Source organism: Parasteatoda tepidariorum, chromosome 7, assembly GCF_043381705.1.
Source record: "Parasteatoda tepidariorum isolate YZ-2023 chromosome 7, CAS_Ptep_4.0, whole genome shotgun sequence".
Taxonomy (NCBI): domain Eukaryota; kingdom Metazoa; phylum Arthropoda; class Arachnida; order Araneae; family Theridiidae; genus Parasteatoda; species Parasteatoda tepidariorum.
Genome location: NC_092210.1, coordinates 10,380,287 through 10,405,588, shown reverse-complemented (window position 1 = coordinate 10,405,588; position 25,302 = coordinate 10,380,287). Strand labels below are relative to the sequence as shown.

The 25,302-nt window shown below is 29.0% G+C and overlaps 1 protein-coding gene across 5 annotated transcripts in view; it reads left to right on the top strand.

Annotated features, from left to right (window-relative positions):
* Positions 1–22,775, top strand: part of LOC107436671 (diacylglycerol lipase-beta) — a 38,947-nt gene extending 16,172 nt beyond the window's left edge. For all 5 annotated transcript variants that reach the window (XM_016048482.3, XM_016048467.4, XM_016048457.4 and 2 more), the window contains exons 5-13: positions 1,612–1,752; positions 2,338–2,492; positions 3,234–3,324; positions 6,506–6,629; positions 7,971–8,109; positions 10,201–10,825; positions 12,118–12,240; positions 13,151–13,230; positions 22,512–22,775. In XM_016048482.3, the coding sequence (XP_015903968.1) occupies positions 1,612–1,752; positions 2,338–2,492; positions 3,234–3,324; positions 6,506–6,629; positions 7,971–8,109; positions 10,201–10,825; positions 12,118–12,240; positions 13,151–13,230; positions 22,512–22,659 (1,626 nt within the window). In that variant the 3' untranslated portion in view covers positions 22,660–22,775. The remainder of the gene's footprint in view (positions 1–1,611; positions 1,753–2,337; positions 2,493–3,233; positions 3,325–6,505; positions 6,630–7,970; positions 8,110–10,200; positions 10,826–12,117; positions 12,241–13,150; positions 13,231–22,511) is intronic.
* The last annotated feature ends 2,527 nt before the right edge of the window (positions 22,776–25,302 follow it).

Below are 25,302 nucleotides of genomic sequence, written 5' to 3'. Positions count from 1 at the left end.
AATAAGTAGGGCTATACTTGCTATTTCTTTTTTTTTTTATTTTTGGCTAAATTATTTAAGGGCAGAAAAGGGCAGGTGAAAACTTATGAAAGAGAAACTAAAACTTTAAAGTAATTATAGCAGTGCAGAGCAGTGCAGCAAAGATAAAAGTAACAAAACATCATAAAAGCAATACCACATATATATAAAAGTAACAAAACATCATAAAAGCAATACCACACTTGAATTCATCCCCCAGTCTCAGAAAGAGCCCACCAGAGGATCTCGATTTCTTACTTTTGCGCCCACTTGAAAAGGTTAACTATTTTGATAAATTTTGTGTGTGTTAGGTCTAAAAATATTGTTAAACCTTTCTTAATATTTATTTCTTCTTTTCCACCACATAAATTGCGAATTTGTATTTCATGAAATTAAAATTTGTCAGCTCTGTTGCACAATTGATTTTCATTTTTATAAGACTATAAAGTTACATCAGATGCTTAAAAAAGTATTCTGTAGATCAGCAGTTCCCAAAAAGGTGTCCCTAGGATTATGTTAAAGAATCGTAGAAGTTGCGAGAATTGGAACTTTTTTTTTTACAAACTATGATTTTTGAAATATATAATTAAAAAATAATATGGAAGCAATACCATTTAAGTTTGCTTGTAATTAGTGACACATCTGACACAAACTGCTAATTAAGGGTTTTCAGGATTAAAAAATCCTTAGTTTTTATCTTAACAGTTACATTTATAATCCTATAATGTCAGTCAAAATGAATGCCTTTATTTCATAGATGCACTATGCAAGATGTAATAAATGTATTGTTGACCCCTTTCAAAAACTAGTTTAATATGTTATATATGATTAATTTTGCATTTTCTTTGAGGGCAAATGTATGATATGCAGAGAGAAAAATGTTAAATGGTTTTAACTTGTAAACTAAATAATTTTTTATTTAATTTTAAAATTTTTCATACCTTTTTTTTATTAATCGACACCCGACTTACCAGAAAGTTGCTATTTAGTAATCAAAAATAGGAGTTGTATTATATAACAGGTTGACTTATATACTAAGATATAAGATAATTAGAGACGAATATACTTGCAGAAGGTAGTAAGTATAAGCAGATTTTCAATGTTCTCAAATATTCAATATGTGCTCCTTCTGTTATGTGGGCAACGTGCTATGCTCCTTCTGTCTTCGGGCAACATGCCTATTTCGATCCTGGCAATAGCCACTGTGACAGCAGAGGTGTTCAAATTGGTCATGGCCATTGCACCTGGAGGTACAATTTTTTATGAACCCCATGGATAAAAAATAGCATGAGGTAAGATCTGGGAATTATGGTGGCCAAGCTAAGAGTGCATTATCTGCTTTTCTTACATAAAGCTTTTGCAATGCAATTTTATAAAGGTGTTTTCATAAAAATTCTGATGATAATTGGACTTCCAGCACTATCTATTGGTAACTATCCAAAATTTGCTTATATTATCTCAGCATATATGCATATTTTTTATGAATCATCTAGCATTGTACATCTATTAAATTAGGGCATTCATTTTGACTTACTCTGAATTAAATCACTTTTTTGTAATTATTTTTTCATTCATTGTTTTTCTTTGTTTTAGGTGCACAAAAGAAGTGGTTTAACTAAAGTTTTATATATTAAAGTGGTTACTGTACTAGTAGAGATTGGTTTAGCCTCGTGTGTAATTTGGTTCTGGTTCGAAATGGATAGAAAGTGTGTTGTAAAAGAGCTTTTCGTCAAAGTAAGCCTTTTCAGTCACGTTATACATAAACATCTTCTGAAAACTTTTACATTTCTAAATAAATTTTTGCTATAGGTTTGTTATATAATTGAATTATTCTTTTAAAAATCATCATAACTAAAAAGTTGGGACATTTTTATTCAAACTAAGGTGAGGAAAAAGTTTAATATGAGTTCAAGTTTGCTTTATCCTAAAAGATTATCCAAATAATTTGGTAAAAGAATTTGATTATTGTTTTCTCTTTATTTTAAAAAATTAAGCAATGCATTAAATTAATAATATAGTTAATGCTATATGTATTTCATGTTTTTAAAATAAAAATAAAATTTTGAAACAATTAATTATTTTGTTTCAAACTGTGATTACAAGGAGAAAATTCTCGTTTTAAAAAGATATTGCTATTTGGTTTAAATCTTCACAATTATTTATTATTATATTTAAGTATTTAATTCCAGTTTTCAGTTAATTACTTTTTATACTATTTCCACAAAAATATTTTTTGTTTATTATGAAATTAAATAACAATTTGTATATAATTATTTTGAATTTTACCTTATGTTAGATTTTGTTTGTTTTATATTATAGGTAACTACTGTTGCTGCTTGGATTTATATTTTAATGTTAACTATGGGTATAATAGTTGGTTATGATTCACTTGGCTCTTCAAAATATTGGAATAAAGAGCAAAACTCTAATTCACTCAATTTTTTTAAGAAAGCTAAATCTATCTGGAAGTTCCGGTAAGGGTTATTTACATTCCATAATTTTTTTTTTTTTTTAAATAGATCCCTTGATTATAAGTGGAAAGCTGCTCTGATATAACTTAAGCACTTGAGAGAGACTAATGTATTATCAATCTTGTGTAACATTGTATTAAGTAATCAAATTGCATTTATTGCTAATTATTGACAGTTGGATTAGTACTCCAATTAAAGTATAAAATTGATTTAAACAAATTTTAAAATAAGAAGTTCAAAATAATAAATCAAAATGGTTGTTTTAAAATTTTAATGTTAATTTTAAATATAAATAGTAATTTAAAATTTCGTTTTGCTTGTTTTTGGTTTTATTTTTTTTATTTAAATGGATAAGTACTATAATAGTTAAATTATTTACATTTTATAATTTAATATCCATAAAAATCATTATGTAATATTTAATTCAATATCTATAATTTATATGATGTATAATAATCAAATTTAAATGCTTTACTTTTCAAGCAGTTGAATGCTATATTGTCACAGTGTTGCAGAAAGGTGGTTTTGGAGGTTTTTTTTCCACTCCTAAATTTAAACGTAAACTAAATTGAATTCTTCATTCACAAACTTATATATGTTTTAAAATTAAATTAGTTCCTCATATAGTAGTCCCGATAAAAATATTTTATTCTGACTTGTCTTAATTTTTAGCTTTTTGTCCTGATATATATATATATCTATATATTAATTTTCATTTTTAATACTCAATTTTAAATTTTTTAGGTTAAAACTTTTTTGCTGTTGTGCAGATATTGGTAATCGAAGTGATTTCATTTATGTTGAAATCTCCTCCTTCTTAGCTTCTTTCTTAAAGGTTTGTAGCTTTTATAGCAGATTTTTCTTCATTTTCTTAATGATCAGTTATTATAAATAGCAATTTTTTCTAATTATGGTATTTTATTCTAAAAATTTATGGTATTTTATTCTTTGCTAGATTCTAGACAAAAAATATTAAGTCAGAGTAGTCAACAAGTTTAGAAAGTATTTAAAATAAGGATTTGTAACTACACTTAATTGGTTTGAACCTGATACTAACCATTTTTAAGGAGTATATATTTCATAATATAAATTTATTTTTAAAAAAAAGCAATAGTTTATTAAATTTATGTGGTGATAATTATATTTATATATAAATTTATTTTTAGCAACTGTAAAAGAAATCGACAATTTCATAGCTGTTATGCAAATTTTTTTTTCTTTCTTATCTTTAATTTGTATGAATTAAATGTAAATAAAGGAAAATCTAAAAAAATATTCAAAAGTCTGTTGAAGCAGTAATGACAAAATTAAGCAATTTTTCTTATGCTTCCGATTATAGCTAGCTATGTATAAATACTGTAAAAGCTCAAAATAATGAGTCTGGCATATTACGAGAAGTCCTCTATTGTGACTAATTTCAGAGTCTTTGTCAAAATATTAATATTAAAGTTATGAAAGTTGCATGTTTTGTATGAGTTATAAATTTATTGCCTTTTTCTGTTAAAATTTTTTCTTTGAAGGAAATAGTTTTCTGTTTTAATGGTTATATGAAAACGTTTTGAATAGAAAAAATTTTTATTTATTCATTTTCTAAATGCTGAAAAACAAACAAAATTTCCTTTTTACATTTTTAATCCTTATTTTTTTCTTATTGATTTCTTTTCTTTAGAAAAGATCAATAAGGAAATTTATTATTTCTTATAATTTTATTATATATTATTATTTCTTATTATTACTAATTTATTATTTCTTATAATTTTATTATATATTATTATTTCTAATTTCTTATTTCTTATGAAATTTATTATTATATTATTTCTTTGCACATAAGCAAAATTTCCATTTTACATTTTTAATCCCTTAGTTTTTTTCTTATTGATTTCTTTTCTTTAGAAAAAATCAGTAAGGAAATTTATTATTTCTTATAATTTTATTATTTTCTTATTATGTATATTATTATTTCTTATTATTACTAATTTATTATTCCTTTTAAAAAATTTTATTATATTATTTCTTTGCACAAAACAAACATAATTTCCTTTTTATATTTTTAATCCCTTATTTTTATATAAAAAAAAATTTTAAGTGACAACCAACTAAGCTATTCCTTCAAAATAAAATTTTTCTTCAATTTTTAGAAATCCTGTCACACACTTCTAAAGAATACACTTTTGTTTGACTACATATATATCATATCCACATATCTTATTTTCCTTTTTTATAACTTGTTATTGAAATCAACTTTTCTTGATATCAATGATGTCAAAAGGTATCGCACCTCATTTCTATTTACATCTTGTTACGATTTAGAAATGCGTTTTTTTTTTTTTTTAAAGCACTTCTGTAATAGACATTTCTGCCCTTCGTAAAGTACCAAGTTTCATAAAAATACACAAAAAGAAAAGAAATAGATAAATATTTATATTATATTTAGTCTTTTTACCAACATTAAATAAAATCTTATCATTAAATATATGCTACTGAATTTTAAAAAAAAAAAAAAATTCGCTTGAAAAATATACCAATTGGTAATAATGACAAGTTTCACGGGATCTAAATTAGGTGTCCATTTTCAAAACTTGCCTGACAGTTGAATGAGAAGAAACAAAAGTGATTTGAAATATAAAATGTAAAGTTAGTTTCTAACAAAAAATGTAAAATAAAGGTGAGAAACAGAACTAGAGAAACCTCAGTAGTCAAACAATGGTAGTTATTCTTGTTCAGTTTTACCATCTTTATTTTTATTCTCTCTTGACTACTGAGGTTTTTCTTGTGTTGTTTCCCACCTTTATTTTCTATTTTTCCTTGGCAACTTTATGTTTATATTTCAAATCACTTTTTCTTCTTATTCATGTCCAGCAAAACTTGGAAATGGGCACATATTTTTTAGTGTTTGAAACTGTTATTTTCAATCTGTATATTTTGGAAGAGAAAGAAGTTTTTTAATCAAGTAATATCTTACTGATTCAGTTTCTTGGGATTATTTATTAAATATATATTTACTTATAACAAGAAGCTTGCTGTAACGAGAATTATATCTGCTACTGTTGTCATTTAACAAATTTCCAATGTGCCAAATTATTACATTATTTTTTTATTTAATTGTGTTAAACAGTTTTTTTTTTAAAAAATTTTTAACAATAAAAAAGTTTTGACAGAAAAGCAAACATGTAGTATTTGAAAACCAATTAAATTTTGCAACAATTATAAATAATTTTTATATCATTTCACCCATTGCTTAGATAAATATGTTTCCTGTGTGAATTCTTTCTTTTATTACTTTTGTCATTTTAAAATACTTACATAAAATGCCTGTTTTGGTAATTATATCATTCATTTGAAGAAGAAAAAATTGAGTTTGCTCGCTATCAAAATTCAAGCATCTTAACATGTACAAATGACTTTATTTCAGTCTTGGATAAAATAAATCTTTACAAAAAATATGTATTTACTAGCCAAATTACTTTTCTATATTAATTTTAAGAGGGTATGATATAAACCATTAGAAGACCAGAACCACAAAACCTGATAATCTACTAGCTAAAGAAAAACCTATCTTTAATTTTAAAAAAAAAAATGCTGTTTAAATTGAGTTGCTATGATTCAACGGTTAAGGTATTGGACTGTCATATCAAAGGACTGAGGCTCAATCCTCAGTGGTGGCTTGAAGCCCACCCAGCTTCAGATCGATGGGAACCAGCTTGTCTGGGAAGTAAGAGCAACCTGTGTACAATGCTGAACACATTGTCGTTAATCACTATCACTTAACACCATGGCCCCTCTGGCCCATTCAAGCAGTTGTGGGATTACTTTGCTTTTGCTATTTAAATTATGAAACTAAGCCAAAAAAAAATTTAATCATTTTTACAATCATGTATCAAAAAATAATAAATTCACTTTAACTTGTGCTAATCAAGTGTAAAATGAAAGTATGCATTTTTATTAGTATACTTTACTAGTTAATTAATATATAAACTTTTCTAGTTTAAAGTTTAAATTTTTTTTTTGCCTTTCAGGGTATTGATCTTGTTCCTACTGATATTTTAGCTGGTATCATTACTTTAAGTCAGAAGCATGCTTTAGAAAGGAGGCTGCATTTACCCAACATGCAACACTCAGTAAAATCAGATACTTGGTTAAGTAAGTTTTTTTTGCCATTAACTTAGTAAACTTATTAGTTAGTTTATTTTTACTGGGTAATGTTAATTAATTGTTTCTCTTTAAACAAAGATATGATAAATTTGTTTTGCATCATTCAGTCATGCACTGCTAATTTTTAAATGTTTTAATGGACTTTATTTCTTCTTTTTCTCCCAAGAAACTCTTGAATTAAAAAATCCAGAAAGTTTTAATAGCTGAGTAAAGATAATAATTTATAAATAACTAATACATTTTTTGGCTTTATTATTTTTTAGAAAAACAACTTGCAACATCTTGCCTTAAATTCCGAATATTTTTTATATACCTTATACCACATTAAGAGGACACTACACAGAGGGAAAAACAGTTCATGGCAAGTTCTGTGTAATGTGGATTCCAATAAAGTAATTCTATGGAATCTACATTAGTCATTTAAAGTAGAGAAAAAAGTGAGTTCAGTTAAATTAAGAATAAACCATGAAATTTCAGTTGCTAATAAAACAAAGTTTTTCAAAAGATCAAAATGCAAACAAATTATGGCATGGCACCCTTCTTTCCCTATTACAAGACACTGCCATAATTTGTTTGCATTTTCATTTTTTGAAAAATCTTTTTTAGAATTTGAAACTTCATGATTTACCAGAAACTCACTTTTTTCTATACATTAAACTACTAATGTAAGTAAAACAGAATTTGCAACGAGCTGTTTCTCCGTCAGTATAGCCGCCTCTTAATGGTCTTCTCAACCTTTTTTTGCCCCGACACACATTTAGCGATTTTGGAACTTGATGGTACACAAAGAACAAAATAAGTTTATAAGTTGTTTGCTTACGTATAATACACTGTGTAAAATAGTTTATGATAATAATTTTGAATTTGTTTTTATAACTATAAAATGCATAAGTTGTTTTAATTGTTTAACTTTTATTTATTTTTATGAGTTAATATTTAGCCGGCTTTCTTTTCTTAATTAATAATTTTAATAGTCATTAAATTTTCTACTTATTTTAATACATTAAAATTGTCACCAACAAAGATGTTCATGCTGTTAAAGCTTGAAAAAATTATAGAAAGTAAATATATATGTATAATATTATGTATATGTATATATACTTTTCTTTAATTTAAACTTATAATAAAAAAAAGGCATTATAATTTTTACTATATTATTTCTAAAATTTGGCAGTGCACTTTAAGAATTTAGCGCACACAAAAGTGCTGCAACACAGTGGTTGAGAATCACTGGTCTAAGTAAACATAAATTATATGGAATCTGTGACAATAATTTCACAGAGTCCATATTCTATAAAATAAATATTGATTTGTAATTAATTTCACCAGGTTCGAAATCAACTCCAGAATGGATGACACCAGAAAATGCTCTCTACTATTTAAGGATTGCAAAAAGCACTTATGGCTGGCTTGCATTTTTTGATACTTTTCGACCATGGAATATTCTTAAACTTGCATCACCTACAAAGTAAATATATAATTATAATAGTATTGTTTTTATTTTTAATTCCTAATGTCAGAATTTAGTTTTTTTTTTATTAAAATATGTTTTATTCAAGAATTTCTTTCTACCCAACCAAACTCAACTTTGAATGAGTAGAAACTGGGAAGGAAAATTCTAAATATGCTTTTAACCAGCCCTATTTAATTTACAGATATAAACTTATTGTGGATATTTACTCATTTTATGACATCTACTCATCAGAATATTTATGCATATAAAATACAATTCTGTTGTTTAATCAAATCATGCATTATCACCAGACCAATTTTTAAAATTGTAAATGTTTCATGATGCTAGAGGAAATTTTAAAGGTTTTAATTTCCTTTAACTTTTAGTTGGTCAATTTTGACTTCTGGATAGATTTCCTTTCATTTACAAATATACATAGGAAGATAAAAATTAGTAAAATCAGTTTGTTTCTTCATCCATTCATTACTTTTTAAATGTTTCCTTGTTGTAATCACCCTGAATTTATTTTTCACATTGATAACGAAGAACTGAAATTTACAACATGAGTGAGCAGTCATGAGCATGAATGCTGAAATGTACGCATTTACAAATTTCTGAATGAAACCTCTTTTCCCGAAAGAGCTGACATAAACTGAAATATAATTTGGGCAGAAACGAACGGTTCGTATAAAAAAAATTTGCATTATTTTTAATTAACACAGGTTCAATAACAATTTAGACCTATAGTTTGGTTTTAATTACACCTCTTAATTAACTGATAAGAGAGTTGCATTTGATCAAAAAAGATCAGCTAGGTATGCTTATTTTTCATTTTTCTCTGGCTATTATGCATTTTAGAAGTTTATGGTAGACTTTAAACTTGTCACCAAACATTTAAATTTGTAATTGTGTATGTGTGGCGATTCTATGAACCCTTTGTTTCAAATTTAATTTCTAAATAGCATTGAAATTCCTTTATAGCAAATCATAATGTGTATAAACAAAAACTTAATCGTAATATATTAAAGGTTTCACAGAATGTATAAGTTGCATACTTTCTGAACTTCACTCTAAATTAGTACACCATTTATACAAAGCTGTACTAAAACACAGTAGTAGCCAATGTGCAAGAAAGGGTAACTCAAATTGTAGAGCATTGTTAAAAGAACTGTCAAAGCGATTTGAAGATTGCCAAGTACAGAGAATTGGAGCTGCCTTGTATAAGAATTAAATCTCTGTATGTGAGACTTTTCTGTTTTCCTTTATAGTCTGAAAAAAAATTAAGTACTGTGATCCATAAGAAAAATTTTTTTTTTAATGTACAAAATTTAGACTTTAAAAAAAAAGTAGACAAGCCACTTTTGCACATATTTAGAAAAAAAATCGATTAATAGGAATGTATCATTCTTATTAATCTGCATTTATCTTTATCTGCATATTATTTGTTCGTGGATGGTGCAGTTTAAAAACTACAGCATTTCTTAAGTAGATTTCACTATAAGGAAGGTGGAAAAGGGCTTTTATACTCAAATGTTTTAGTTCTTATTACCTACATTCTAATTACCTTCTAAATTTTGCTAATTGTAAACTATTTCCTTATAAATTTTTGATATTCTTCAAGAACAAAAGGATGCAGCTTAAATACATATTTTACATTTGCCATTTTAATGGCAACTTTTCCAGCAAGATAGGCTTTTCCTGGGGATAACTTTAGAATAGATTTTACAGCAAGTCAGCTAAAAAACATTGCACATCTTTTATTTTCATTGCTGAGTTTAAAATGTGTTCAGGGACTTATATGAAAATGAACTATCTTCTTTACTTACTGTTTACTATGATTAAGAAACAGCTTTCAGAATCTAGAAAAGCGCATGTTTTAAACTTAATTTTATTCTTAATGACAATGTTTGTCAGAAGATTCTGAATAATATGATTTATTTTCAAAAGTCGTTAACTTCTTTAAAAACTTAATAAAAAAGAGCTCACAGTATTATTTATAGCAACATAAATTGAGGAAATGTAATAAATTAAACTCATAAAATTGTATTTTTAGACTGATTATTTTTTATAAATCTTTTTGAAAATGAATAATTTTTCACATTCCAGGTGTTGTGAAAATGATTCCAGCAAAATAGACAGCTGTTGTTATTGCAACTTTGCTGCAGTGCAAAAAATAACCAAGTTTTCTGACTCTGACATTGTGTATGCCTCCTTTGAAAATAACATCTATGAACCAGCCTTCTACGTTGCTTTAGATCACCAGAAAAAATCCATTATCATTGCAATTCGTGGTACAGGGTCCTTTTCTGACATAATCACCGACATAGACGCAGAACCTCTGTGCCTGCCATCTGAAGATAGACCTTTCGTAAAATGCCATCGAGGTGCTCTACGAAGTGCAGTGTACATACAAAAGAAAATTGATGACACAAACGTTCTTGTTGTAACTATCAATGAAAATCCTTCCTACACACTTGTCGTAACTGGACATAGTTTGGGTGGTAGCACAGCGGCTGTGTTGGGATTCCTATTGAAGCCTAAATACCCAAATCTGCAGTGCTATATTTATGGACCTATGGGCACAATATCATTCTCTGGATTAGAAGATAGCTTAGATTTTATTTTCACTGTTGTTGTGGGAGATGATATGTCGCCCCGGTTATGTGGTGAGGCAGGAAGGAAGCTCAGGAAAGAAATAATTGAATCTCTGAAAGAATGTAAAGTTCCAAAGGTAATTATTTTTAGAAAAAATCTAAGCAGTACTTCTGTTTATGATTTTTCTTTACCATCTGATGATATAGATTGGTGCAATAGACAAAAAATGATCCTTTAATTTTGTGACATAACAAAGTTTAGCTGTTATGAAGCTTTTATCCAAAATGTAAATATTTGTCTCAATTCAAAATCTAAGCGAACATCAGATCTGGAGTGTGTTTGTTACTTGACAGCTCCTTTCATTACAGAACCGGCTTAACCTCATTCCCAGTTTCTGAAGTAAAGAAAAATTAAGATTTGGGTAGGTACTTTATTTACTTCGCAAAGGAGTTATTGGCTATGGTTTGGGAAACATCCTTTAGGATTATCCAAAGACATGCCATCTCAATTTTAATCCTCTGCAAAGGGGATCGCATTTGTTCGGCCACTTCCACAATTTAGACTAAAAACTGAAGGGGAACGAAATTTTCTCCGGGTCCCTGAACCCATGGTACTGTTTAGTGACTGACCACAGAACTTTCGTTTTTACAGATTTTGCCTATATATAAGAAGTAAGACACATTTATATTGAAAACGAAACATTTAAGAAGCTCCACTATTTGGGTGTGGTGTATTTAGGTTTATGCCTTCTCAAGACTGTTAAAACTTATATTAATAAGTACTTTGAATTCATTTCTTATAAAGAAACGTTTTATCGTATTATTAATCGAGAAAGTCAGTCACATCAGTGTGGTTAATATCCTTTCAGCTGAGTTTAAAAAAAATTTATTTCTATGTTTAGAAGTGTTTTGGCTAAAAGTAATATGTCGCATCATTGTGTAGAATGATTAAGTATACTTTAATTAGAAAATATTCTGTATTATTTTCTGATACTTAGTCTATCTCTGCTTATATTATAATCTGCCTTATTATTATATAATTATTTATTATTATGATCATTAACATTCCTGAATTAGTACTTAATTCGGTTTGAAAAATAATGTTCATAAAAGAGAAAATCTGCATTTTTTTTTAACGTTATATCCAGGGATAGAATTCAAAGACAATCAGCCAAATTTTAGTATTAGTACAAAAAAAAATTATTATTGAAAATTCATATCAGCATTAATTATTTACTTTTTAAACGTAGTGGTCTTAAAGATTTTTAAGAAAGTAGTAATTTAGTCAAAGATATTGTAAATATATATATATTTTTAATATGTTGTGTGAAGAACCGATATTGATTATAACAAAACTGAAACTGTGTTTATTTAAATAAAGCTAATATAATAAAATGTATCTATAATATGTATCATATTTTATTTACAGTATAGACTGCTGATGGCAGCTTGTTGGTATCATGTTGCAAAATATTTCAGTAGCAAACCTAAGACATCTGTTCGAGAAGTTCATGATAACCTACATTTTGTAAATGAGGAAGGCATAGACCAAGTGAGTAGATCAATGGAATTCTGCAAATTTTAATTTATTTCTTTTTTTAAGTCTAACCCTACTATTGTAGGTTGTAACTATGCATTTGTACTGTAATGAAGCTCAGGATACAATAATAGTTTTACTTTTTGAAAATACTTGATATTGATATAATTGTTGCCATAGCTACTATTTTTATGAAGTTTTAAATTAATATTTGAATATGAGAGTCAATTTTTATTTTTGAAATACTAACGATTTAAAATGGTTAAAACCATTTAGTTAAGTATTAAAGATAACTAATTGTTACAATGCTGTGCCCAAAATTTATTAAAATCATGTTTGTAATAAATGAATAAGTCAAATTGTTTACTACATTTATATTTTATTTTCACTGAATTTATGTTTGAAATTTTAATTAAACACAAACTGGAATTATTCATGTATTATATTAATAAAATTAGAAGTTATAAGTTTCACATATGTGACTTTGTTCTTTTTGCTTATAGGAGACAGAATGAAATCTGTTATTTATATGCTACAAAAAATGAAAAAAGAAAAATTCTAATTATTCAGAAAAGAAAAAGCACATTCTTCCATTTTTAAAACATATGCCAAGCAAAAATTTGATTTTACAAAATGACAATGATTTTATTAAATGATGCTTTTTACATATGCTTTTTGCAGAATTGATTTTTAAATTTGCTGATTTTATAATCCAGTGATTTTCTTGGTCGTGGTCTCTGTGTGTTGAATTTTAAATTAAATAACGTGATTTGGTTTAAACTCTTGATATGATATTCGAAAAGTAAACGTTTCTAGTTAAGTTTCTCTAGGATACTGTTCAGAAAATTTTTTAAAAAAATTATAGCATATCTCTATACTTGAATGATTACAACCCTTTGATGTTCATAAAAATATTTTTTTTCAGGATTCCAGCCTTGATGTTATTTATTGTAAATCCCATTTATTTGCACCTGGTCGAATACTTTACTTTGAAAAAAACAACTGGTAAGTTTTTCTTTTCATCGTTATATTCACAACCTGTTTCTTAACCTGAACTCTCTTTTATCCTGCTCACTCTAACATCAGGTTCCGCAGAATGAATGGAGCCATCACATATTTTTGGCCTTCCTTTTTTTTTTTGCTAGTGAAGTGTTTAGACACCAAAATTTTCTTAACTGGATCATTTTCATCCATGAGTAGCCCAGTTAATTCTTTTAAATTTAAAACCCTTGACAATATTGAACTCTATTAGAATTCTATTCTTTTTCTTTTTTTAAAGACCTTTGCCTTGCACCGTTTTCTTTCACACTACCAAGAATGCTTCTTAGAAGTTTTCTTTAAAAAACTGCTATTTTGTGTTGTCTAATTTTGATTAGGAACAAGTTTTTGAACCATGTATTAGGACTGGCCAAATGCGAGTTTTATAGATAAAAAACTTCGTTTTTTCTGGAAAAAAGCAATATCCGAAAATGTTTAGTTGGCCAATGATGATACAATTTGTGCATTTTAGAAGTAATGTCGTTTTTTGTGTTGATCAAAGGCAATTAAAACTAAGTACAATTTTAAGCTCATGATGTCAATATTCATATGATTAAGCATATCACCATGTATTCTGTATATTTGGTTTTGGTATCATTCAGCAGCCAAATCTAAAGAGGAGAACACTTTTCTCAGGACTTTTACACTCCTAGCAACAATATCATCAACATAAGCCAAGAGCTGAATTCATGTGAATTTGAATCTTGAATAGCCTTTTATAGCACAATATTGTTATTAATATCTAAGCCACTGATAGATGACACCTGTGAATTTATTTTACAGGTGGTGCTGCTTATTGTGCACATCATAAGTCTAATTAATTTGCCTGGAATTTCAAATTAATTCATTAGGTAAATCTGAATTGCACTATCAAATGCTAGTGTATATTCAATAAACTAGTGTTCAGTCTCAATACCAAACTCAATTGATTTTTCAAGAATCTGACATAGAAGATTTTGTCAAGAGTGGATTTTTTGGCTCTAAACCAACATTGATAGCTACCAATTTCAAATTCATAAAGGGTCCGAGTCCGTTATAAGGAATATTGGAGAAGATTTTATTGTAGGTGCATAAAAGGCTAATACCTCTATAATCACAGAAAATCATTGAACTTCCCTTTTTATGGATGGAGCATAAAATGTCAATATTCCATTCTGATGGCAGTTTTTTCAGAACTCCAAATTGCTAATATATTTTGTGCAAGTGCTTGTAAAAATGAAAACCTTCAGTTTTAAGTTTTAAAAACTCTGCAAAAGTGAGATAATGACCAGATGACGATATTATTTTTGAGCTTATTGATTGTTGGTTCAATATCATTTCTCTCAAGAGGTGAAATTAGTTTGTCCTATGATAATGTAAAGAAGTTTGATTTCTGATCATTTATGATTTAATTTTAAGATTTTCTTCTGCAGAAATTCTTTCTCTTGTGGAGTCTCTTATCTTCTTTCCTGGCTCCTGTATATTCTTCAGAATTACTAACAGCTAGTAAGTTTGGCACATTTTTTTTTTTTATCAAACCAGTCTCACTTGACTCAGTGTGGCCAACAATGCAGTATGGCAAATGCTTCCTCGAATTTATGTCCAGTAATTTTTCGACACAGTCAGTATATTCATTCTTCAGCACTGCTCCCTCAAAGTCTGATCAGGCTGCCTCAACGTGGCGAGAGAGTGACCCTGGGCAGAGTGGGGGAAGTATGTCGGGAGCTTTACTCCTGGTAGGGCCACCCAAGGCTTAAAGGCCACTCCAATATGCCCAGCCAAAGTCTGCAGGCTCCCATTACCCCACCATGAACTTTTTGAAGGTGAACAAACTCATGGACCTTGTCTAGCTAGGCTAGAAATGGGGATTTGAAAGAAGAAGATTCTTCAGCACTATAGTGGATTTTAGGTAAAACGTGTCTCCCAACACTGTTTAGAGAGATGGGAGTATTGTGTTCAACCCTGATGAACGATAAAACAAGATGCATGTTAAATCTTTCCTGGCTTAAAGACCTCTTGCTGGTTGTAGTGTGGAAGTTTGGAGAGAAGAGGTACCAGCAGTTCAGGTGCTGTCAATGTCCTCTGACTAGAATCTAACAATCAAAAGATAGAGCCCTAAAATGAGGCTGTAAGATGATGATATTCTTTTCTCATTGATTGATCTTCAGTTTCTTGCATCCATATGTTATGCTATAAATAAAGAACTATCTGAATTGATATTTGCACCTCTGCATGTCCCAACATCAATGTGGTCTGGCATTAATCAAGACATGATCTATTTGCTTTGAGCAGAGACCACTTGGTGCCTTCAAAGTTCTTTGAAACTAATTTTGGTACTTCCAACAATCTTGCTAAGTGCTACTGTGAAGTTAGTGGGCCTGCCTTCATTGTTGTTTGTTGCATCACTGGATGTTTCTTTTTGTGGGAGTATGGGAAGATAAATTATTACTGTTGAAAATTTTCCTTTAATTCTTTTGTGAAGTCTTGTTATATCCTGAAATCCATTATATGATATTTTTAACATTTACTTACGAAAAACCTGTACCTTCAATATATTTTTTGGCATTGCAGCTGTAGAAAATCATTTAATCTTTCCTATCAATCCATCTCATTTCTAGTACTGCACACACATCAAAAGTGCTCTGCTTCAGCATAGAGACTATCTAGCACATCATTATGTTATTTTCTTCCTCTGATGTGTTTATTATATAACCTAGCATAGTCTCAATGAAATTATTATTTAACAAATTCTATATCACTATATTTATACGCTGTAACTACACTGCTGGACAATTGCTAAGGACGAATAACACTATCATCCATAGCAACTTCAAAATGAAAGGAAGCAAAATGCGGAAAATTAGAATTAGTGCGGGATATAGTAAGAAGAGGTATGCGTATGCAAATATTTTTTCCACGCCTGTTCATCACGTGATAGCGCTGATAAGAGCTTTAAAGGTTTTGACGCGTGTGGAGAGTTGTTGTTTCAAGTCAAAGTTTTACAGGAAAGATTTAGTTGACAAACTTAAAATTTTCGGCATGTCTTTCCGGTATCACTAAGATGATTTTAAGCGTGACCGAATTATTGGAAAGATCGAAGAAAGGTGAAAAATAACAGATGTTGCCAGAGAGTTCGACATCGCTCAAAGCGTTGTTTCACGACTGTGGAAATCATTTAAAACTACTGGAATGTGTAGTAGGCTGCACGGGGGAGGTCGTGTTAGAAGTACGACGCCTGCAGAAGACAGATACATCGTCCTATCGGCAAAAAGGAACAGGCGCACCACAGCTCAGCAGGTGACAAATCAGTTTCTTGCTGCCACAGGAAAGCAGATTTCCCGAAAAACTGTTGCCAGACGTTTGAGGGGAGGAGGACTATACGCCCGCAGACCTGTTGTGTGTGTCCCATTGACCAGACAGCCCCGTACGGCCCGTTTGCAATGGTGTCGTGAGCATCACAATTGAACTGAACAGGACTGGGCATGCGTACTATTCTCAGATGAGAGTAGGTTCAGTCATCGGATTGTAGACGCCAACTGATCTGGCTCGAGAGTGGCACTGGTTATCGTCCAGAAAATATCCAGGAAAGGGACCGATATCCGACATGCATTGTCATGGTGTGGGCCCACATCATGATCAATGGCCGCACGCTCCTGCATGTGGTTGCGAATGGGACTATGACGGGACAACGATACATTGATGAAGTTCTACATCCTCATATTCGTCTTTTCCGTGGTGCTGTCGGTGATAAATTTGTTTTTATGGGCGACAACGAAACATGTCATCGAACACTCGCTGTTCAGGATTGTCTAGACAGCGAGGGTATTCAACGCCTCGTATGACCATCACGTTCTCCAGATCTAAACCCCATTGAAAATGTTTGGGATGCTTTGGGGAGGCAACTTGCTGGTCGAAACTATCCTCCGGCAAACAAGAATACCCTCATCCGTGCACTGATAGAGGAATGGGATAAATTGCCTCAGCAGCTGCTGGATAATGTTGTGCAAAGTATGATACGACGTGTAAAATGTTGCATCACACTCCACGGTGGACATATCCCGTACTGACACCTTTCTTCAAGTTGCCTGCTGACATTTAGATGCATTGTTCCATTTTTTCGTACGCAGAATCAAATTAATTTTTTTTTTCTTTCAGGTGTTTCATGGCTTTTGTACTTTCCAGAACAACGAATATTCTTTATTCTAACGTCTAAACAATGTGGCAACTATATTTTATCCTACTGGGCCTCATGTCTCGCTTAACCTTTTGGCTACGGCAACAAAGATGAAAAAATTCTCCTCTTACTACGGCGCTTTCTTACCGAAATTCATCCCCCCACTTAGTCAGTGGGAGGTAACTACTTTAACTGGTTATGAATAGGAAATATTTTGTTGCAATTTGTACCTCACGCTTCCTAAAGGGAGAAGAAGCAGGGTTGCAGACCAGTAGTTATTTTTGGCATAGTTATACATATTTTGGCTTACATCTTTTTCTAATGCAGACATAATTTAACATAATTTTTTAAAAGTTTTTTTTTAAATATATTAACAATTTCTCGAAAAAACAAGCAAATTTTTTTTATAAATTATTCAAAATTTTTATTATTTAAAAACAGGGTGTTTATTAGTGATCTTGATTCTTGAATGATTATAAATAAACTTCTACAAAAGAAACATTTATAGCTATTTTTTTTCTAAGTATATTAACAATTTCGCTAAAAAAGAAGCAAACGTTATACAAATTATTCAAACTTTTTATTTTTTTAAAACGCGTATTTTGAAGTTTTTGATTCTTGAAGAATTTTAAATAGACCGCTACAAAAAAAAAACAATACTTTGATAAATAGAGCCTTGTTTGAGGTTTTATTCTTGTCTTAAAGTTATAAACAAATTTATCCTATTAGATATTGTTAAAAAAAAAGAAGTTTTCAAAACTGTTTAAAATGAGATGTGAATAAAACAGTTAACGTCAATTTTTTTTTATATATTTTGAAAGTTTATTTCATTTATCGGTTTAAAAAGTGATACCAAATGCAATTTTTTTTTATTCAAATTTTGTTTAACTATTTTACTTGTTTATGTCCTTTACGATCGCATAAAGTACACTCTTATAAAATTGAAAACAAATATCATAAGAGATAAAAAATTGTACTTAATTAATTATTATTTTTGTTTCATATAATTAATTTTAAAGTATTGTTTCTTGGAGAAAATTGAATAAGTTTAATTCGAATTATTTAAGCCCTTTTAATAAACAGTATGTTTCTGCAATAATATTTCGTATGCAGAACTTAACATTTATTCATATAACTTCATTATTTTTCATTCTTGTTCTAAATTATTAAAATATTCAGTTTTTTCCCTTTTTCAAAAAAAAATACTGGTAGCTAATACTTATGAGATTACGTGCATATGACAGTTTCTGTGTATACAATTCTAATCAATTTTGTCTCGATTATTTTTCTAATAGAAAATGAACTTGTCATTTTTCGTAACAAAAATTCACGCCTATTTGTCTAAAAATTTTATGTCACATTAAAAAATAATAAAATAAATTTAAAAAATAAAAGAAATTCAAAGCAAAATTCTCGATCATTTAATATCTTTAAAATTTCAATAACGGTACGTATTGTATGCTAAATGTTTCATTGAATCCAATATAACATGGCTAAGATTTGATAATGTTTATTCAAAGATTTGATAATTTGTTTAAAATATAATCAGAAGTCTTACTTATTTTTATTTCTGTTAAAAGCTGAAAAGTTCAATTCAAAAGAAAGTATCTTTTGATCTGAAATCTTTTACAACTAATACATTAAAAATAAAAAGTTTCAAGCCATCTATCAGACACATCCATACAAGCTCGATTGACATACTGAATGCAAAACATGCATTTACTTTGGTAATTGTGTGGTCCTTTCCTCAGGTGTTGGGAATTGGCTATTGTTAAAAATTGTAAGAGTGACAGACCCCGAAATATATTATCAATATTTCTGAAGATAAACAAAGAGGCAGGTATTGCTATTTTGCCTATGGAAGAGTCAACACTGAGAGGTTGAAATGGTTTCGATATCCTGTCTTTTTTCTAAATAAGGGAAACAATTTATTTTGTGAGAAGTAAATGACATTGTGGCAAGCTGTGAAGGTACGGATAGAAATGTTTCGTGGAAACTTAGAAAGAAAAGCATGTTTCTCAGAGAATAGAGCGGGGGGGGAGCATTATGTAGTTCAATAGTTTATCATATGGGTGGCATTTTGAGAAATGAAGATTATTTCATTGAGAGTAAACTTGTTGTTCAAGGTCAAATATTAAAGACAATCCTATAGATGTTCACAATATAACTTTTCTGCCTTTCTAACACATGACAACTATCAAGAATAGGCACAGTTTGAATGATTTTATCTTTAGACTGCAATCCTTTTTATTGAGCCGCTTTTTTTTTTTATCTACAACAGCAACTTTATTCACTTTTCAACCATTATTATTTAAAAGGTGGTTTTGTGTAGTAAAAATCTATATAGAACTCAACCTTCCATTCATATGTCAATTTTGCAGACCTCCAAAGTATCGTCTGGTGCGTTATCGTCTTTATTTTGAAACACAAAGGATTCTGCCTAATTTTAAAATGCCTCATACCTGACAAAATTTGAGAATTGTTAATTTTTAAAAAGAGAATTCAAGCATTTCAAGTATTCATTGATCTTTAGTTATTTATAACTATATCTGTTCCCCTTCAATACACCATTAAGAACTTATACTTGTTCTTTCACTCTTTTCTATTAGGAATTCCTTTAATTTTCTGAAGTTCAAACTCATAATCATATTTATGTTTGAGTTTATATATAGCTTTTTGAAATGAATTTGAATAGCTTTTTCTTGAGTCATTTCTCTGCCTAAAAATGGTTAAGTGGTAGAAAAAGAAATGAATCAAGTTTCCTCCTGGCAGTATATACTAAAAAGGGATAATAATAATAATAATAGGATTTTAAATTCTTCTACTAATTACTTATTAAACAAGTTCAAAAACAATCTGTATCTGAAAAAGAGAGTTAGATTCAGTTTTGGACGCCACATTCTTAATTTTCTTAAATAATAAATTCTTCAAAAATAGTTCTCTTCCTTTTAGATAAAAAAAAAAGCGCAATTTAGTTTACTATAAGAAATTTGTGTGTGTGTGTGTGTTTTTTCTGCCTTCTTTTTTTTTGCCATGAAAAGCTAAATACATTTATATTTTTAAATTATTTGGATCTTAAAAGAAGCTCATTTTAACTATAAAAATTTAATTAGTTTACCTTTTTAATTTTTTTAAAAAAATTTTTAGCTGAAAACTTAAATATTTTTGTATGAAATTTTGTATAAAATATTTAATATGGAAAATAAAATTTTTTCACTAAAAAATAATTGAAAATTTCATAAAGTTCTAAACACAAATGGGGAATACTAATATAAAGAAAAGATTCCGAATCGAAAATAAAACAAAATAATAAATAATTTTATGAAATAGATCTCAAATGAAAATAAGTAATGATAGCACAGCTATCAAAGCTATCATAAAGATAGCGCAGCTTCATAAGACAATGAAATGTTTATAAGCACTCAAAATTCGCCAAATAATAGAAATAAACATAAATATCTTTCAGCCAAGTCAAAGAAGACTCTGATGTACTCATAGCTCCTTTCCCAACAAAAGGGCCTTTTAAAAGAGGAGTGCGATGAAATGACAGGTTAATGGGTGGTCAAGCAAGTTGAGGGGAAGGAAACAGCCGGCACAACTGCTGTGCCTTCGCCGTTGTTAGGGCAAGTTTTTTGAGCGGCACATATGCTGTGCCCGCCGTTGGCAAAGGGTTAATGTTATGCTACATTGCAAATTTGTGATCCGTCCTTAGCAATTGTCCAGCAGTGTATTTATATTCTGCGAATATTGTCTTGTACACATCAAAATTTCAAAATAAATACCGATGACTGGGCCGTTCCTTGGCTGGGGTGGAGCTGGACTTGTGGCCAAGCCCTGGGCTTTATGGTTAAGGGTTTTGTATAACCTAGGTACATGCTCAGGGCTTGGTGGAAAGAAAAAAATAAAGAGACTATCTAGCTTCTAATTCTAAAGTACAAAGTAGCTTTATCAGGTTTCTACATTAGATTTCGTAACAAGATTTTTTTTTTTGAATTAAGCAGTCTGCTGCTGTAAACATGTGTTATTGATTATATATGAGAAGTTTTAAATATATGACGGTTTTATTTACATACAAAAAAGTACCATTTTGTACTTGTACCTATTTAAACATCCAGCATTATTGTCTAGTCAAGTAGGTCAATAACTTGACATATATTTTTATGCTAAATCAAACGGGACAAAACAAGTCAATAAGAATAATTCAGAAAATTAATTTTTTTTTCACAATAACATTAAATAAAACGTTTATAATCTTTGGATTTGTTTCATTCAATTTTGCTGATAAAATACATGAAAAATATGCTTGTCTGGAATCATTTAAATTTCTTGTTTCTACTAGAAAAAAAATGTAATTTAATAAAATTCTATAAAAAAAAAATTGAAATTTCTATAAATTATTTAACGTAGGATAATATTTAGATGCATTTCTAATAAATGCTTTTGAAATGATTGGTAAACTAAACATGCTAAAATATATCTTATACATTAAAGTATAGATTAAAAATATTCAATATTAATTTCATTTATTGAATGAGCAATTTTAACTCCTTCCAGTAAACCTTGAGTATAGTATTGTCTTAGGTTTTTAATACTATACAACACATGCTATATGTCATAAGACTAGGATAATAGTAGAATGTGATAATAAATTTGGTTTAGAATTTTTAGTGAACTTAATCTTTTAGTTTATCTAAATAAAATGGTTAATTATTCTTATAAGGAGTTAAACAAAATATTCCTCAGGTATATTATCAATAGTGATAATCTCATTTCCTTATTATCAGAGAAGAAATGTGTTAAATAGCTCTAAAAGGTCAAAACTCTTTTCTTTTTTTTTTAACTTTCGTTTTAGAAGGTTTCTAAAAAATATTTATTTTGAGATTAGTAAGAACAGAACACTCTATATTCAAAGATTTTTAAAACAATTCTGACAATACATTTTATTTGGATCTACAAAACAAATTTATGTGTAAACATATTACTCTAAAGATGTTTTGATTGCTTTAGCACATGTTAAATGAGATGAATTTAATCAGTTCAAATTTTACTGATTTTGTACATTTATTCAAAAAAGTGTATTTTCACTTATTTTCAGGAGTAAACCAGTTTGGGTAACAGGAGTCAACTTTCACAAAATAATTGTGAATCCAGATATGTTTTCTGATCATCAGCCTCATAAAATACAGATTATGTTGGAGAGGTTCATGGAAGACATGAATATTACTGCAAATGCAACAGAATAATCCTCTAAACTTTTACATGTGTTACGTTTTTAATTTGTTTTAATTTATTGATACCTTTTTAACTGCTTCCACCTATTTTACACTTTTATACGAACAAATAAAATATATTTTAATTAGCTGTGTCTTATTTGATTCGGCAACTGTACATTTAACATATTCTGAACATATTTTTGCATTTAAGAAACTCTCGATCTCCAATATATGTAATGCAGCTGTAGAGGAAATTGTATTTAAAAAATAGAACAAATTAAAACTACTTCTATTAGCTTCAAAGCTTTTCAAATTACATGATTTTTATTTTTAAAATAGTGTATGTTTTTAAGTCACATAATGAAAAAATCTCAGTAATGACTAATGTAATGTAGTCACAAATACGATAAGAGTAATAAAGTAAAAGTATATATAGAACAGAGGTGATTGTGCTCCAGAAGAAATCCGGATTTTTCCCTAATTGCGCTCCAGAAATCTTTGGTCCAGAAGTTTCAAGAAATCATTGATCACATTTATGTATAAAAATTCTTGGTATATTTTATTTAAAAATATTAGAACTAGAATTTATACTGGCTTCTTTCATTTGTAAATATTTTTTCTGGTGGAATAATAAATGTGATTAGAGATAAAAATAAACTTATACATAATTATTCATTTAAATTATGCTGTATATGATATATTTAGATTCAATGTTTTGAAAATATCAATGATTTAAATTTATAAAGACATTATGCATCTTTAATGATTTTACTCAAGAAATTTTCCAGGTTGAATTAGACTCACAATCACCCCTGATGGAATATAACAATATTTCAGTTTATGAAATCAGGCACAAAAACGTACTTTCTCTGAATAAACATACCCTTTTTCCGACAGATTCGGATTTCTGGCTCTCAAAATATTGTCCCTATAGTTTCGTCAGGAGAGCGGTCTAAAATTTGAACCCCTAATATTAATGTTACTCTTAGCGTATTATAAAATATCTTAAGAACTTTTAAGAAAATTTAAACATTTTTGCACCCATTTATAAAATGTATTTATCCAAAGCTAATTCCAAGCAAACATTACATTTTGTATAGAATTAACTTAAGATAAAAAAAAATTTATAATTGCAAGCAAAAATTTTGCGATTCGCTTTAAAAGTTCTCAACGTATGGTAAAATATGCAAAAAGTAAAATTAACATTAAGGGGTTCAAATTTTGAACCACTCTCCTGACCAAACTATAGGGACTATATTTCCCAGAATGCTCCCTATATTTTGGGGGCCAGAAATTCAAATCTGTCAAAAAAAGGTACATTTATTCGGAGAAAGTACGTTTTTGTGTCTGATTTTGTAGCTTACAATATCTTTAGCACTACTTAATTGACGTATTTAAGGTCACCCCCTCAAACCATTTAGATTGAGTCCTTGAACGTGAAGATTCAATCATTAGATCAAAAGTTATCCAGGGTATTCTGCTTTTTATTTTGCACACTTGCCTTAAATGTAAATTAAATTGATAAAACCTCACTTAATAGTATTCAGAAAAAAAGTAATTCTGTTAAAGAAAGAACTCAAATGATAGCCTTTGAAACTTATACAAGTCAAAATAACAGAAATATGTATCTTACTTACTCCTATATGATCCTCTTAACTTGATCTTTAAGAACCACCTGTCCCTTCAGTGCGATGTTTAATTTCATCCTGCATCATCATCCATCATCGTGACCTTTTCCCCAAATTTCTATCTTGGATGGTACCATCCTCTTAACACTTGCACTATATATGTTTTAATCATTACATGAGTAATACTATGTAACAGTAAGTTACTGAGCTAACTCAGTTGTCCACAAAATCATCAAGTTGTAACCAATTCCAATCACAACTAGTATCACATTTACCTGTATTAGATTATAAACTGTTTTGATCAAAATTAGGTTGCAATCTATATAGACCAGCATTAGATTGTAAGGAAGAATATCAGATTTTTCTAAATAATGCAATATTGTAACTAATTCCGATCACAACCATTACATTTATGTGATGCAGTATAAGTAGCTAACTCTGCAATATCTCGTTATACTACATATATTAATTAACTACATATAACATAATTACATATATTAATATTTATTTATTTCAATTTTTATGATCTATGTTGGTATCAAGATTATAAGTTACAACTTTTAATTCATTCAAATTATTTTCATTTCAAATTAGATCTAAATGTACCCTTCAAGTTTACAATTATAGCTTCATGTTAAACATTGGAACTCAATATAGTACTTAATGAATTTTGAAGCCGGAAAAATTATTAAACATACCTGCTTTAAATATCTTCGAAAAGAGAAAAAATAATGCTCTATGTCATAAACACCTCAATTTATAATCCAATAAAACACGTCTCCCAATGAAGTGACCAAAGTTCGAATCCCTGCACTAGCTGATAAATATGAGTTCTGCACTAACCATAGTGCTGACGTAAAATATCCTATATGACAGACAAATGACAAGTCATGGATTAGAATCAGCTTGCCTTCGGGTTAACAGTGGGAAGTTTTCCTCTCCATGTAACATAAATTTGGGTTAGTTCCATTAAAATAGTCCTAAACAACTAGTGTGTCTTTATCAAGGTGTTCCCTTTTCTTTTGAATTATGTTCAAAATTAAAG